Below are 13,478 nucleotides of genomic sequence, written 5' to 3'. Positions count from 1 at the left end.
CTATAAATTGCATACCTTCTGGGCCGCCATCGCCTGGTGAGGCAGTAGTTGGCCCTTGCTCCTCTCCTGATGTGGGTCCTGACAAATGAATATATGTAATAACTTAAAATGGCTACTAATAAAATCATACTGCGATTACAAAACATTGAAAAGAATACAAATAGGAAATAAAATACTACATTTTATAATGATATACTATGACAAAAACGAATACTCTCATTGAACTAGTAAAGCAATAAAAAAAATACTAAATTTTTAGAGGAACATGTTTAATAACATTTTGCATACATCCAGTGCTAATATCACCTGATGAGGCAGTAGTTTCCATTTGATCAGTTACTGTAGCGGTTCCCGAGAAATGAAAAAGAGGATTTAAAAGAATGAAAAGTTGAAACAAATAAAAATACAACATTTTATGATATACTACACAATGCATACCTCCTTGGCCGCCATCGCCTGTTGAGGCAGTAGTTGGCCCTTGGTCATCTCCTGATGTCGGTCCTGACAAATGAATATATGTAATAACTTAAAATGGCTACTAATAAAATCATACTGCGATTACAAAACATTGAAAAGAATACAAATTTGAAATCAAATACTACATTTTATAATGATATACTATGACGAAAACGAATACTCTCATTGAACTAGTAGAGCAATAATAAAAATACTAAATTTTTAGAGGAACATGTTTAATAACATTTTGCATACATCCAGTGCTAATATCACCTGATGAGGCAGTAGTTTCAATTTGATCAGTTACTGTAGTGGTTCCCGAGAAATGAAAAAGAGGATTTAAAAGAATGAAAAGTTGAAACAAATAAAAATACAATATTTTATGATATACTACACATTGCATACCTTCTGGGCCGCCATCGCCTGGTGAGGCAGTAGTTGGCCCTTGCTCGTCTCCTGATGTCGGTCCTGACAAATAAAGATATGTAATACCTTAAAATGGCTCCTAATAAAATCATACTGCGATTACAAAGCATTTAAAAGAATAAAAATTAGGAATAAAATACTACATTTTATAATGATATACTATGACGAAAACGAATACTCTCATTGAACTAGTAAAGCAATAAAAAAAATACTAAATTTTTAGGGGAACATGTTTAATAACATTTTGCATACATCCAGTGCTAATATCACCTGATGAGGCAGTAGTTTCCATTTGATCAGTTACTGTAGTGGTTCCAAAGATGAAAAAGAGGATTTAAAAGAACGAAAAGTTTAAACAAATAAAAATACAACATTTTATAAAGATATCCTACACATTGCATACCTCCTGGGCCGCCATCGCCTGGTGAGGCAGTAGTTGGCCCTTGGTCATCTCCTGATGTCGGTCCTGACAAATGAAAATATGTAATAACTTAAAATGGCTACTAATAAAATCATACTGCGATTACAAAGCATTTAAAAGAATACAAATTGGAAATAAAATACTACATTTTATAATGATATACTATGACGAAAACGAATACTCTCATTGAACTAGTAAAGCAATAAAAAAAATACTAAATTTTTAGAGGAATATGTTTAATAACATTTTGCATACATCCAGTGCTAATATCACCTGATGTGGCAGTAGTTTCCATTTGATCAGTTACTGTAGTGGGTCCCGAGAAATGAAAAAGAGGATTTAAAAGAATGAAAAGTTGAAACAAATAAAAATACAACATTTTATAAAGATATCCTACACATTGCATACCTCCTGGGCCGCCATCGCCTGGTGAGGCAGTAGTTGGCCCTTGGTCATCTCCTGATGTTGGTCCTGACAAAAGAATATATGTAATAACTTAAAATGGCTACTAATAACATAATACTGTGATTACAAAGCATTTAAAAGAATACAAATTGGAAATAAAATAGTACATTTTATAATGATATACTATGACGAAAACGAATACTCTCATTGAACTAGTAGGCATAAAAAAAATACTAAATTTTTAGAGGAACATGTTTAATAACATTTTGCATACATCCAGTGCTAATATCACCTGATGAGGCAGTAGTTTCCATTTGACCAGTTACTGTAGTGGGTCCCGAGAAATGAAAAAGAGGATTTAAAAGAACGAAAAGTTGAAACAAATATAATACATTTTATGATATACTACGAATTGCATACCTCCTGGGCCGCCATCGCCTGGTGAGGCAGTAGTTGGCCCTTGCTCATCTCCTGATGTCGGTCCTGACAAATGAAGATATGTAATAACTTAAAATGGCTACTAATAAAATCATACTGCGATTACAAAGCATTTAAAAGAATAAAAATTGGAAATAAAATACTTCATTTTATAATGATATACTATGTCAAAACGAATACTCTCATTGAACTAGTAAAGCAATAAAAAAAATACTAAATGTTTACAGGTGCATGTTTAATAACATGATGCATACCTCCAGTGCTAATATCACCTGATGAGGCAGTAGTTTCCATTTGATCAGTTATTGTAGTGGGTCCTGAGAATTGAAAAAGAGGATTTAAAAGAATGAAAAGTTGAAACAAATAAAAATACAACATTTTATAATGATATACTACACATTGCATACCTCCTTGGCCGCCATCGCCTGGTGAGGCAGTAGTTGGCCCTTGGTCATCTCCTGATGTCGGTCCTGACAAATGAAGATATGTAATAACTTTAAATGGCTACTAATAGAATCATACTGCGATTACAAAGCATTTAAAAGAATACAAATTGGAAATCAAATACTACATTTTATAATGATATACTATGACGAAAATGAATACTCTCATTCAACTAGTAAAGCAATAAAAAAAATTCTAAATTTTTAGAGGAACATGTTTAATAACATTTTGCATACATCCAGTGCTAATATCACCTGATGAGGCAGTAGTTTCCATTTGATCAGTTACTGTAGTGGTTCCCGAGAAATGAAAAAGAGGATTTCAAAGAACGAGAAGTTGAAACAAATAAAAATACAACATTTTATAAAGATATCCTACACATTGCATACCTCCTTGGCCGCCATCGCCTGGTGAGGCAGATGTCGGTCCTGACAAATGAATATATGTAATAACTTAAAATGGCTACTAATAACATCATACTGCGATTACAAAGCATTTAAAAGAATACAAATTGGAAATAAAATGCTACATTTTATAATGATATACTAAGACGAAAATGAATACTTTCATGGAACTAGTAAAGCAATAAAATAATAATACATTTTTACAGGTACATGTTTAATAATATTATGCATACCTCCAGTGCTAATATCACCTGATGAGGCAGTAGTTTCCATTTGATCAGTTACTGTAGTGGGTCCCGAGAAATTAAAAAGAGGATTTCAAAGAATGAAAAGTTGAAACAAATAATGAAAAAGAAATGAAACAGACAGACTATCTTCACACATGGATACTAAAATCTTTTGAGGTTATACGACTTGACTTGCCGAGAAAGATGGAATAGAATACTATCCCATTGAACTATAGCAGTCAAGCGAAAAACAACATCATGTGACCTACTTAAAAATGTGAAACATTGAATTGAAAAACTCCAATATCATACTGCTATAGGGAAGCAATTAAAAGTGTGCGTACAGAAATACAAATTTACTGAGAGAATATGATCAAAGTCATAGCCCAAGGTCTATAGTCAGAATGTATATACATGCAGTCTGAAATATATATTTCGTACCTTCAGAGTCAACAGCTGATGTTGAGTCATTACATGTATTTGTTTGTCCTGTAAACAGAAAAACAATGGAATCAAAATAATTCACTTTAGTGACAACATTGATTTTATCACTATAAGGCCAAAAAAAAAAAATAAGTCGGTCTCTGGTCAGCATGCGCGTCGATTTTAATCATGCGCGTCGATCTTGTTTTTTTCCAAAATGTTCAGCGGTAGCTCCAACAGCGCCCTCTATTTCCGCACCTCCTCAATTTTTTTTACCAAAGAGCACCAAGGAATGGGAAATTGCACCAAGGCAAATGATTGAAAGCACCAAGGCAAATTATGGAGGACACCAATGTACATGAGGACACCAAAAAAGCAAAATAGTACCCACCTTGTCTGTACAATCCAAGCTTGAAGAAAAGAAAAAAAAAGCTGCGTGGCCGAGTCAATTCCGGAACTTTGGTCTGACCAGAGACCGCATATTTTTTTTTTTTGGGCCTAATAAGCAGCAAATTTGGCAGTTGGCCGTTTTAGTGCCCATCTTTTGCATTGCACATAGTGTAATAGCATCTCACTACACTGCAGTACTTTCTTATGAAAATCGTTTATGTACAAACCCACGGTAAATTTTGTGACAAAAGGGGGTTCCAGAAATCATTCACATAGCCAATCAAGAGCCACGAATTTGAGTCAATGGCTGAGGAGGCTTGAGAGGGATACATTGCATTAACCGGCTAATCAAAGATCTTGTTCTGAGACACTTGGCAAAGCCTGGCAGTGGGCCAATGAGAGGTATAGGATTGGCTCACCTAGAGCCGTAGAAAGTTGAGGCGGGATGAAAAATTTGCTATGATGTCATTTTTGTCTCAGGCTTTGAAGGAATAGCTTGTACTGTATAGTGGATAACAGAATTCACTGGACCATCATACCCACAAAAAAACCATCTGGTACTGAGGCATGCACACACACAATCCTCTTGCGTTTGCCTGTAGTTCATTTTTGTCGGCTTATAATTAGCGTCATGTTGGTGGATGTACATGTATAGGATATACGGTACGTACTCTAAATCAAATAGGTGTTCTAGAAGTAAGTGCATTATCAGTATTGTGAAATCTTGTGTGTGCTAACTCAAAGCTGTATTCCAATAAGTACAACAAACAACAGTCTGAAGATAATGTCGAGGCAATTATACACTAATTTCTCACCGGAATCGGTGGCGTTGCAAACGAGAACGAAGTCCGGGCAGCAGTCGCCGTAATTCTCACATTCAGCATCACAGAAGCATCCCCCTTGACTGCCACAAGAGTAACAGCGCTGAGTACAGGAAGCTTCACGTGGAAGACAAATACAAGCAAAACACGTAGGCCAATATACTGGAGCAACGCGTGTGGGAGTTAATACCCTAAAAATGTATTTAAGGCCCAAAGTTTAGTAGAATGAACGTGGCATTTTCACGGCTGTGGTAATGTTGTTGTAATAAATACACATTTAAGATATATGAAATACAATGTTTAGTATCGTTGAGTATGGGTGTGCAACCCAGCCCTGAAGGACAGACCGTCCGAAAATGTGGCTTTCTCAATCATCGGTGAGCACTGTTATATCGTGAGTTCATTCCATAAATTTATCAGTGCCATTAAGCAACTATTTTTACTTGTGTTCAAGATAAATATATCCAACAAATGTACGTAAATCGTGATTATTTGGTTTCATATTAAGTGATACCAAACATGTATCTTTGTGTAAGATCAAATACGATTCCGTGCCCGGCCTCCTAATATAAACTACACCATTTTTTTTGGCGAAGCATTTTTGCGATAACAAAACCTTTATGAATTCTTGTTGTAGCTGTTTTTCAATCATTCTACTCCTCAATGTGCGTAATTTATGAAATTGAAATATTTGTCTTGAGCTAAAAATCACTTACCATTGCCAGATACATCATCGCCAGGTGCGCGTGTGCACTCAGCAGTGAAGTCTGAACAGCAGTCATTGAAAAACGTACACGCTGAGTTGCAAGCACATCCTCCTTGACTTCCTGAGGAGTAACATCGATTGTCACAGGTTCCTAAAGAGGGAGGTAAGGGTCCATTATAAAGTGCCTTCTGGCGTGTCCTAGACAGCACTCGGATAGCTTTTGACAATGCATTGATAACAACTGGAATAGACGGTTTGTCTCTTGATTGTCGTCTCTTAATGGTTTTTGTTTCTTCGCAGACGCTGCAGGTGTGTGGGGGTTGCTTGTAAAGCAACTTATAGTGCTTGCACTTTTCCCACTCTACCTGATTCGTTTTGTTTAATAACAATAATAATAGGCTGGTCAGAGAAAAAAAAGACTTTGTCAAATGTAAATTGTAAGTCTTGATTTAAGCAACCTTTAAAAAAAAAAGAATTCCTAGCCGATTTTATTTCAGCCGAAATTTGGAAATACCAGAACAGAAACCTTAATAAAATTGGCAAAGTTTTAAAACAAAATATCTACACTAGTGCCATTGAGTGAGGTAGGCCTAGGCCTACTTCTTTTTGTTTGCTGAAGTTGAGGTAAACACGTATATCGTAGTCAGTCAAATGCAAAACCTATTACAGAGATGCCACAAGGTTTGCTTGAAAAAAACGGAACTGGGTCTGCTTGAAAAAAACCGGAACGGCTGCTTGAAAAAAAACGGACTTTTGTGTGTGTGAAAAAGCCACTCCGTGTCCGACACAAAGTCCCCGCTGTCATCTTTATCTTGTAGCCAAGCCAAGTTCTGTTTATTTTTTAATTTTGCTTCTATGGCCTTGAAAGCTGTCGGTTCGTTCAATCACTTTGACTTTTTCCATCCTAATATTTATTCTGCCTACCCGAATTTCCAACGTAATATTCGACACGAAACATGCATGATTCCACAACACTGCTGTCGGTGTACATGATCCTTGCACTACGCGATGCGCTCAACGAAAACATGGTTGGTACCCGCATTTTTTGTATTCACATATATCACTGCGATCGGAAACCACCGATAGCTGAAATGATAGACTTGATTTCCAGGCTGAATGCTACGTGTGCTTAGCACACAACACGACCGCACGCGGTGAAGCACGCGCGAGGCGCCGTTGTATACTGCGTGCAATTAAGTACGTTGGCCGTTTGTATCGCATGCAGGCTCGGCAACAACATACACAAAGACTGTTTTTAAGACTACTTCAACGAACAACGTTGTGCCATGCGTGCACCTAAATGTACTAAATCGAGGTAAAAATCAATGCATTTCCACAGTTTTTCTTCTCTTTTTCTGGTTAATTTGACGGCCGGAAAAACCGGAATTTTGTGAGATTTTTTTTAAAAACCGGAATTCCGGTTAAAACCGGAAAAGTGGCATCTCTGCTATTAAAACATGTCAATCCAGAAAAGTTGTGCGTGGCATTAGCCTCAATATACCTTCAACTGTCCCATTGGTTCGAGTTAAACGGCGGCAAGAGGAGAAGTAATCAGGACAGCAGTCGCCAAATGTTGGGCAGACGGAATCGCAATAGCAACCTCCTTGACTGCCTTGGTCGTAGCATCGAAATCGACAGGAAGCTAGAAACAAGGGGAAAAAAGAAAAAACACCAGTGACACTTTTAACCAGATAATCAACGGAATTATGAAATGTGCATATGTGGCCAAGATATGAAATGCACTTCCAGTAGAAACATCCCGTGAAGAAAAAGATTCAATTAATGTTTGAAAATAAATCAAATGTGGAAGATTTTTGGCAATCTGCAACAGAAAAACTGTTCGATACAGTTTCTTATGCAGTGGAAAATCTTAATCTTTTCAACAATTCGCTATTCAACGTAAGAGATGTGCAGCACGAAAACATTTGAACTGGGCTTAAAAATCAGTTACCTTCACCAGGGACATCATCGCCAGGTGCGCGTGTGCACACGGTCGTGAAGTCTGAACAGCAGTCGTTGAAGTACGTACACGCTGAGTCGCAAGCACATCCACCTTGACTTCCCCAGGAGTAACATCGATTAACACAGCTCCCTGACACGAAAATTTTAATGATAAATCTAATCATCCTGACAAGCTTCATTAATGTACACAAATGGTCTCCGAGTCAAATGGTGCTTGGATGAGCTATTGGTGCTCTGGGCCTCTGTGGTGCCCAAAATTTGAATATTGATAATAGTAATAATGTGCTGCATGGATGATGGGTCGGCTGCCCAGATTTCGGTACCCGACATTTTTTGAATAAAAACCTTCTGGCTGAGGCGTGCACACACAAAATGTTCTGTGTTGTTTGTGATTTTTTTTATTTGTCTGCTTATAAGAGAATTAATGTCTTAATGAAGGTATTTAAAAAATCTTAACATCACTCTGATGAGATTTCTTCGGTCATTACCTTAAAAGCATCATTTGAAATAGATTGTCAGAGTTCAGGGATTTATACTTTAGAGCTACGCAGAGTCGAAATGAGGTGATGCTGAATCGTGGTAATCTTTGTCCATGCATAACATTTCAAGAATGACCCCAACAGAATTATGCCAACCCCAGAAATCTTGCAAGATGTATTTACCTCTCCCACCGCGATAATGTGGATGTTGATGGACGCAATAGGTATTGTAGTCGGGACAGCAGTCGCCATAATCTGGACACTCGGAATCACAAAAGCATCCTCCTTGACTGCCCCATTCGTAACACCGAAATCGACAGGTGGCTTGAAGAAAGGTGAAATAGAAAGTTTCAAAATCAGAAATTAAAATTTCATGAAATCGATCTTAAAAATCAACATTAAAGGCCATAACTGTGTGTGCCTTGCTTAGTAAAATAAAGAGTTCAAATCAATTGACATTTTAGCCCGATATATTGTACAGAGACTTTCTCAAGCTCATAGCAATATTAAGCAACTACACTGAAAAAATTGCCTGGGTTAATTCAACCCAACAAAGGGCGAAAACAGCAACTACCCAAAATCGGGTTGTTCTTTACCCAATTGTTTGGGTAATAATTTCCGTTAAATTCAACCTAAAGTTGTAGTCATACAAGACCAAATTAAATTTGTATGACCACAAGTTTTGGTTGAATTTAACAACCCAAGTTTAGGTAGTTGCAGTTTTTACGCTTTGTTAGGTTAAATTATCCCAGGCAATTTTTCAGTGTATGCGCCATTATCAAAAGTGCTAAGTTCATAGATTTAACTTGGAGAAATCACTTACCATCACCGGGAACATTATTTCCAGGTGAGCGTGTACAAACAGTATTGAAGTCTGTACAGCAGTCACCTAAATGTGCACACGCTGAGTCGCAATAACATCCTCCTTGACTGCCCGAGGAGTAACAACGATTCACGCAGGTTGCTGGAACGAGAACATTATAGGTAAATCAAAATTAACAACCAGATCTCGAAAGCTTCACGGTTAAAATAGCCTCAACCTGATCCGGTTTGAGCCTAATCTGAGATACTGATGTCTTTAAAGACCTTCATATTGCTCTAATGTTGTTACTTTCACTTTTAGTTCAGATGCATCCTTTTTAAACGGCTGTTATGGGTCAGTTTCATGGAAAGGTACAGGACTACGTACACAGAGCTGAAAAAAGAGATGTTGAGTTTGATGTTGAACCCTGATTTAGATTTGTGTCCGACTCCGGGCAATTTACCTTCACCGGAATCATCTGGCGTAGAGCGGACACAAAAGATATCGTAATCGGGACAGCAGTCGCCGTAATCCTGGCAGACGGAATCACAATAGCAACCTCCTTGACCGCCGTCGGTGTAACATCGGAACTGACAGGAAGCTGGAGGGAAAAAAAATACAGTGACACCTTTGCTCAGATATTCAAAATAACGCAATTTACGTCATGTCTGTAATTGTGAATCCTAACTCTATCTTCACTTAACTTTGTGGTTTTTGATTCTACAGAAAGAGACCAATCTCGCCGCCGATTTTAAAACTTATCCAGAATCTTGATAATGAAAATGTACCAATATATAATTGCTTATGTCATGAAAATGTTTGATGAAGGTAAAGATCAAGAGTCAATCTGTGGTTAAACCTGATGAGAACACTTACGGTCTCCAAAGATATCATTCGCAGGTTGGCGTACGCAAACAGAATTGAAGTCCGTACAGCAGTCATTGAAATATGGACACGCCGAGTCGCAATAACATCCACCTTGACTGCCCCAGGAGTAACATCGATTGACACAGGAAGCTTAAACAATGATAATATCAGTACATGAATAAATTAGTACTTTGTAGGAAGCATCATTACACGATCGAGGTTTGAAATAAAACACAAGATGAATTTTTTTTTTCAATTTTCAGAAAGCTAGGCCCAGACAGCAAGCAAATTAGATTCAAAAACGAAATTGCCATAGTTTTTGTTTCTTTACCACTCTTTACCATGAGTTGAAAGGTTTTTCGTGCAAGCTACAAACCGTGTGAAGTCAAAACAATCTTTTAACCTTTAATGAAAAGTTAAATTGCAAATAATATACCAAAAAGTTTCACTGAAATATTTCAAACGTGCAATAAATTTTCACTTAAGGTAAACATATTAATTCTGAAATAAACAAAACTTACCATCACCAGGGGTACTAGGTCCAGGATGGCGTGTACAAATAGAATTGAAGTCGGTACAGCAGTCATTGAAGTACGGACACACTGAGTCACAATAACATCCTCCTTGACTGCCCGAGGAGTAACATCGATTAACGCAGGTTGCTAAATGAGGGAATCATTGTTGAATTTTAATAATAACGACCTGATTCATCTAATCTGGCTTTCACCCAATTCATAAGATAATCACTTATGAGCCATATTTTTTTTACGAGGAGTCTCATCTGAAGGATGATTATTCAAAACAACTACAAGAGACAGATCTCATTTGGTTGAACAATTGCTACTTATGGAGCGGTTCATGTAACATTTAGAGTGTAGTGTCAGGTAATTGGCTGTTGTCCTTTCCTCGCCTTTCTTATTCAGTCAATTATGTTTGTTGGGCTTTCTTTCTCTTCCTGATTCCAAGGAATTCTCTGGGATATTCTTAAAGGGAATATACATCATTTGCTTTTGCTGTAATTTTCAGAAATGGATGGAATTGGGAGGTTGGAAATATATAGCAAATATATTTACACTGACTTTTTTGAGGTGTTGGGTTCGAAAATGCTATAAAAACCAAGAAAAACGATCATTTTCCTGTAGTCTGGTTCCCTGACTCCATATAAGAAGAAACAGAGCAGTTTACATACATTGGGGAATTGTAAGGTCAGGGAACCAGTCTAGCTGGCTCGTACCCGTTCATAGGTTTGCAATCGATTGCAAACAAGTGCGATGGTCAATTGGGGCCAGTATTTGAAAAAAAAGCCAGTTGTTTCCAACGCTGATCGGCCGATCAGCGTTGGAAATTCATACAAAAATACCACTCTTCTTGAAAATGACAGTATACCAGGGGCCATGATTTTACAGGATGCTTTACACTGTCATTCACTAACAGTCCAGCAAGGTATTTCAAAATGATTTGGTAGTTTTATTTTTTGATATTTGCAAATGTTGTATTTTCCCTTTAAGGCTGTTTTTAACACACTTTTTAAATGGAACGTTTTTTCACTGGCTTCTCTTTACACGATTTTTGTTCCAGCTATCGAGCTGGATGGCCGTTAGCCTTTTGGGAAATCATTGGTTTCATTTCTTTGCCGGGTAAAAATAAATAATAGTTATCTTCCCACTGCAGACCCTTTTCTTTCCAAAATAATTACCTTCCCCAGAGTCATCTGGATCGGAATGGACGCAGTAGGTTTTGTAATCAGGACAGCAGTCACCAAAATAGGTGCACCAGGAATCACAATAGCAACCTCCTTGACTGCCCCATGTGTAACATCGGAACTGACACGAAGCTTGAAGAGAGTTAAAAGAAAAAATAAAGCATAATCAACTAGAAGGTAAAATGTAATGCAATCAACTAAAGTTGTTCTTCTTTATAAATATTCTAAACTGTAGCCATTTTTAATCAATTTGTTTGGTAGCATTCTGAATGCCACAAAATCCTCTAAAGTTGTTGTGCCTCTTTTTTCTTCTATACATTTTCGCTTTTCAACCTTAGAATTACTCGGCACTGAAACATTCGACCTAAAAAATCGCTTACCATCACCTGGGACATCGGTTCCAGGTGCGCGTGTGCAAACGGAACTGAAGTCTGAACAGCAGTCACCGAAATACGTACACGCCGAGTCACAGTAACATCCTCCTTGACTGCCCCAAGAATAACATCGATTGACGCAGGTTGCTAGAGCAAATTTAAGATCATGCCAAATACGTAAGTGGTAGCAATGAGTTTAAAATATAATCGGTTGTAGTCTTAATATTGTTATACTGCAATTCAAGAACGTACGATCAAGGGTATGCTATGACCAAGAAAATAGATTGTGAAGTAAGCTGATTTACCTTCTCCAGAGCTGTTATGTGGAGGTGAATGGACGCAGTAGGTATTGTAATCAGGACAGCAGTCGCCAAAATTCGGGCACACGGAATCACAGTAGCATCCTCCTTGACTGCCGTCAGTATAGCATCTAAACTGACAGGAAGCTGGATGAGCGGTTAATACATGGAAAGAGATAAACAAAAATCTGTTAAAAATTCAATATATTCAATAAAAAGGTTCGTAATTTTTTTTTTTTTAGACAAATACTTAGTGCTATACTAGCACTTACACGTACTAAAACAATGCCAACAAAATCATTTTGGCAAGTATTTTTTTGGGGAAAAAAACAGATGTCAAAATACTCATTGCACTGTTTTGTTACAAAAACAAAACATTCAAAATCATCATGATTCATTTCCATGTTATAGGTTTATTTTGTACATACGGCCTGTCAACATTGAACTTTGAGAGGACACCACATACCATCACCAGGGACATCAGTTGCAGATGTGCGTGTGCACGTAGTATTGAAGTCGGAGCAACAATCGTTGTAATATGTACACGCCGAGTCGCAAGCACATCCTCCCTGACTGCCCGAGGCGTAGCATCGATTGACGCAGGTTGCTAAAACGAGGATGTTAAAGCTAAATATTTCATGACTATTCAGAAAAACGTTTTGCCAACATATCTGATTGGAGGAAAATCCGGAATTGACAAAAAATTCTCGTTGTTAATAATGAAAAAGTTCGTGCAGAACTGATTATTGAGGAGTTGCGTTTGATCTTCAGTAATAATAAAAAATATCTAGTCTCCAAAAATATGCGAACGCAAGGAAAAAACTCCCGACACAGGTCAATTTACCTTCTCCAGAGCTATCATGTGGATGTGAATGGACGCAATAGATATTGTAATCTGGACAGCAGTCGCCAAAAGTTGGGCAAACAGAATCACAAAAGCATCCTCCTTGGCTGCCCCATGTGTAACATCGGAATCGACAGGAAGCTATAGAAGACAGTTTAAATAGAAAACAATCTCTATGAATTCAAACAAAAACAAAAAAATAGCAAAACCAATTTTAGAAATTTTGAATGATGTACGTACTATATTTCCGTGCATGCTCATAAAAAAAACAATATCGGAGCTCGCAAATGTGGTAGGCGCCCTGGTACTGACAATCAGTCAAAATGGTACCGAGAATCTCTACACCTCACTGTAAAGAGTAAGCAGGGCGACATAATTTGGGCACACGGAGTCACAATAAGAGCCTCCTTGGCTACCATCAGTTTCATCATCATCTCCCGGTGAGTACAGGCCTCTTAGAGAAGCTGGATGCTCCGGAGGATTGTCGTACTGTCTTTGGTAATATGTATTGTCGTACTGTGTTTGGTAATATGTATTGTCGTACTGAGTTTGGTGCTATGTATTGTCGTACTGAGTTTGGTAATATGT

At 37.6% G+C, this 13,478-nt stretch overlaps 1 protein-coding gene across 1 annotated transcript in view; it reads right to left on the bottom strand.

Moving 5' to 3' along the window:
- LOC119740045 overlaps positions 1-13,478 on the bottom strand; it is an 88,113-nt gene that overhangs the window by 36,202 nt on the left and 38,433 nt on the right. Inside the window, exons 54-76 of the mRNA XM_038215246.1 lie at positions 12,891-13,031; positions 12,513-12,653; positions 12,053-12,193; positions 11,368-11,505; positions 10,193-10,333; positions 9,681-9,821; positions 9,268-9,405; positions 8,826-8,966; positions 8,186-8,326; positions 7,513-7,653; positions 7,063-7,203; positions 5,572-5,712; positions 4,850-4,972; positions 3,663-3,710; positions 3,228-3,278; positions 2,554-2,616; positions 2,401-2,463; positions 2,129-2,191; positions 1,712-1,774; positions 1,286-1,348; positions 862-924; positions 439-501; positions 16-78 (exon numbers count right to left, since the gene is read on the bottom strand). Coding sequence (XP_038071174.1) covers positions 16-78; positions 439-501; positions 862-924; positions 1,286-1,348; positions 1,712-1,774; positions 2,129-2,191; positions 2,401-2,463; positions 2,554-2,616; positions 3,228-3,278; positions 3,663-3,710; positions 4,850-4,972; positions 5,572-5,712; positions 7,063-7,203; positions 7,513-7,653; positions 8,186-8,326; positions 8,826-8,966; positions 9,268-9,405; positions 9,681-9,821; positions 10,193-10,333; positions 11,368-11,505; positions 12,053-12,193; positions 12,513-12,653; positions 12,891-13,031 — 2,412 coding nt within the window. The remainder of the gene's footprint in view (positions 1-15; positions 79-438; positions 502-861; positions 925-1,285; positions 1,349-1,711; positions 1,775-2,128; positions 2,192-2,400; positions 2,464-2,553; positions 2,617-3,227; positions 3,279-3,662; positions 3,711-4,849; positions 4,973-5,571; positions 5,713-7,062; positions 7,204-7,512; positions 7,654-8,185; positions 8,327-8,825; positions 8,967-9,267; positions 9,406-9,680; positions 9,822-10,192; positions 10,334-11,367; positions 11,506-12,052; positions 12,194-12,512; positions 12,654-12,890; positions 13,032-13,478) is intronic.

Source organism: Patiria miniata, unplaced genomic scaffold, assembly GCF_015706575.1.
Source record: "Patiria miniata isolate m_02_andy unplaced genomic scaffold, ASM1570657v1 HiC_scaffold_4, whole genome shotgun sequence".
Classification (NCBI taxonomy): Eukaryota; Metazoa; Echinodermata; class Asteroidea; order Valvatida; family Asterinidae; genus Patiria; species Patiria miniata.
This window is presented reverse-complemented; position numbering and strand designations above follow the sequence as displayed.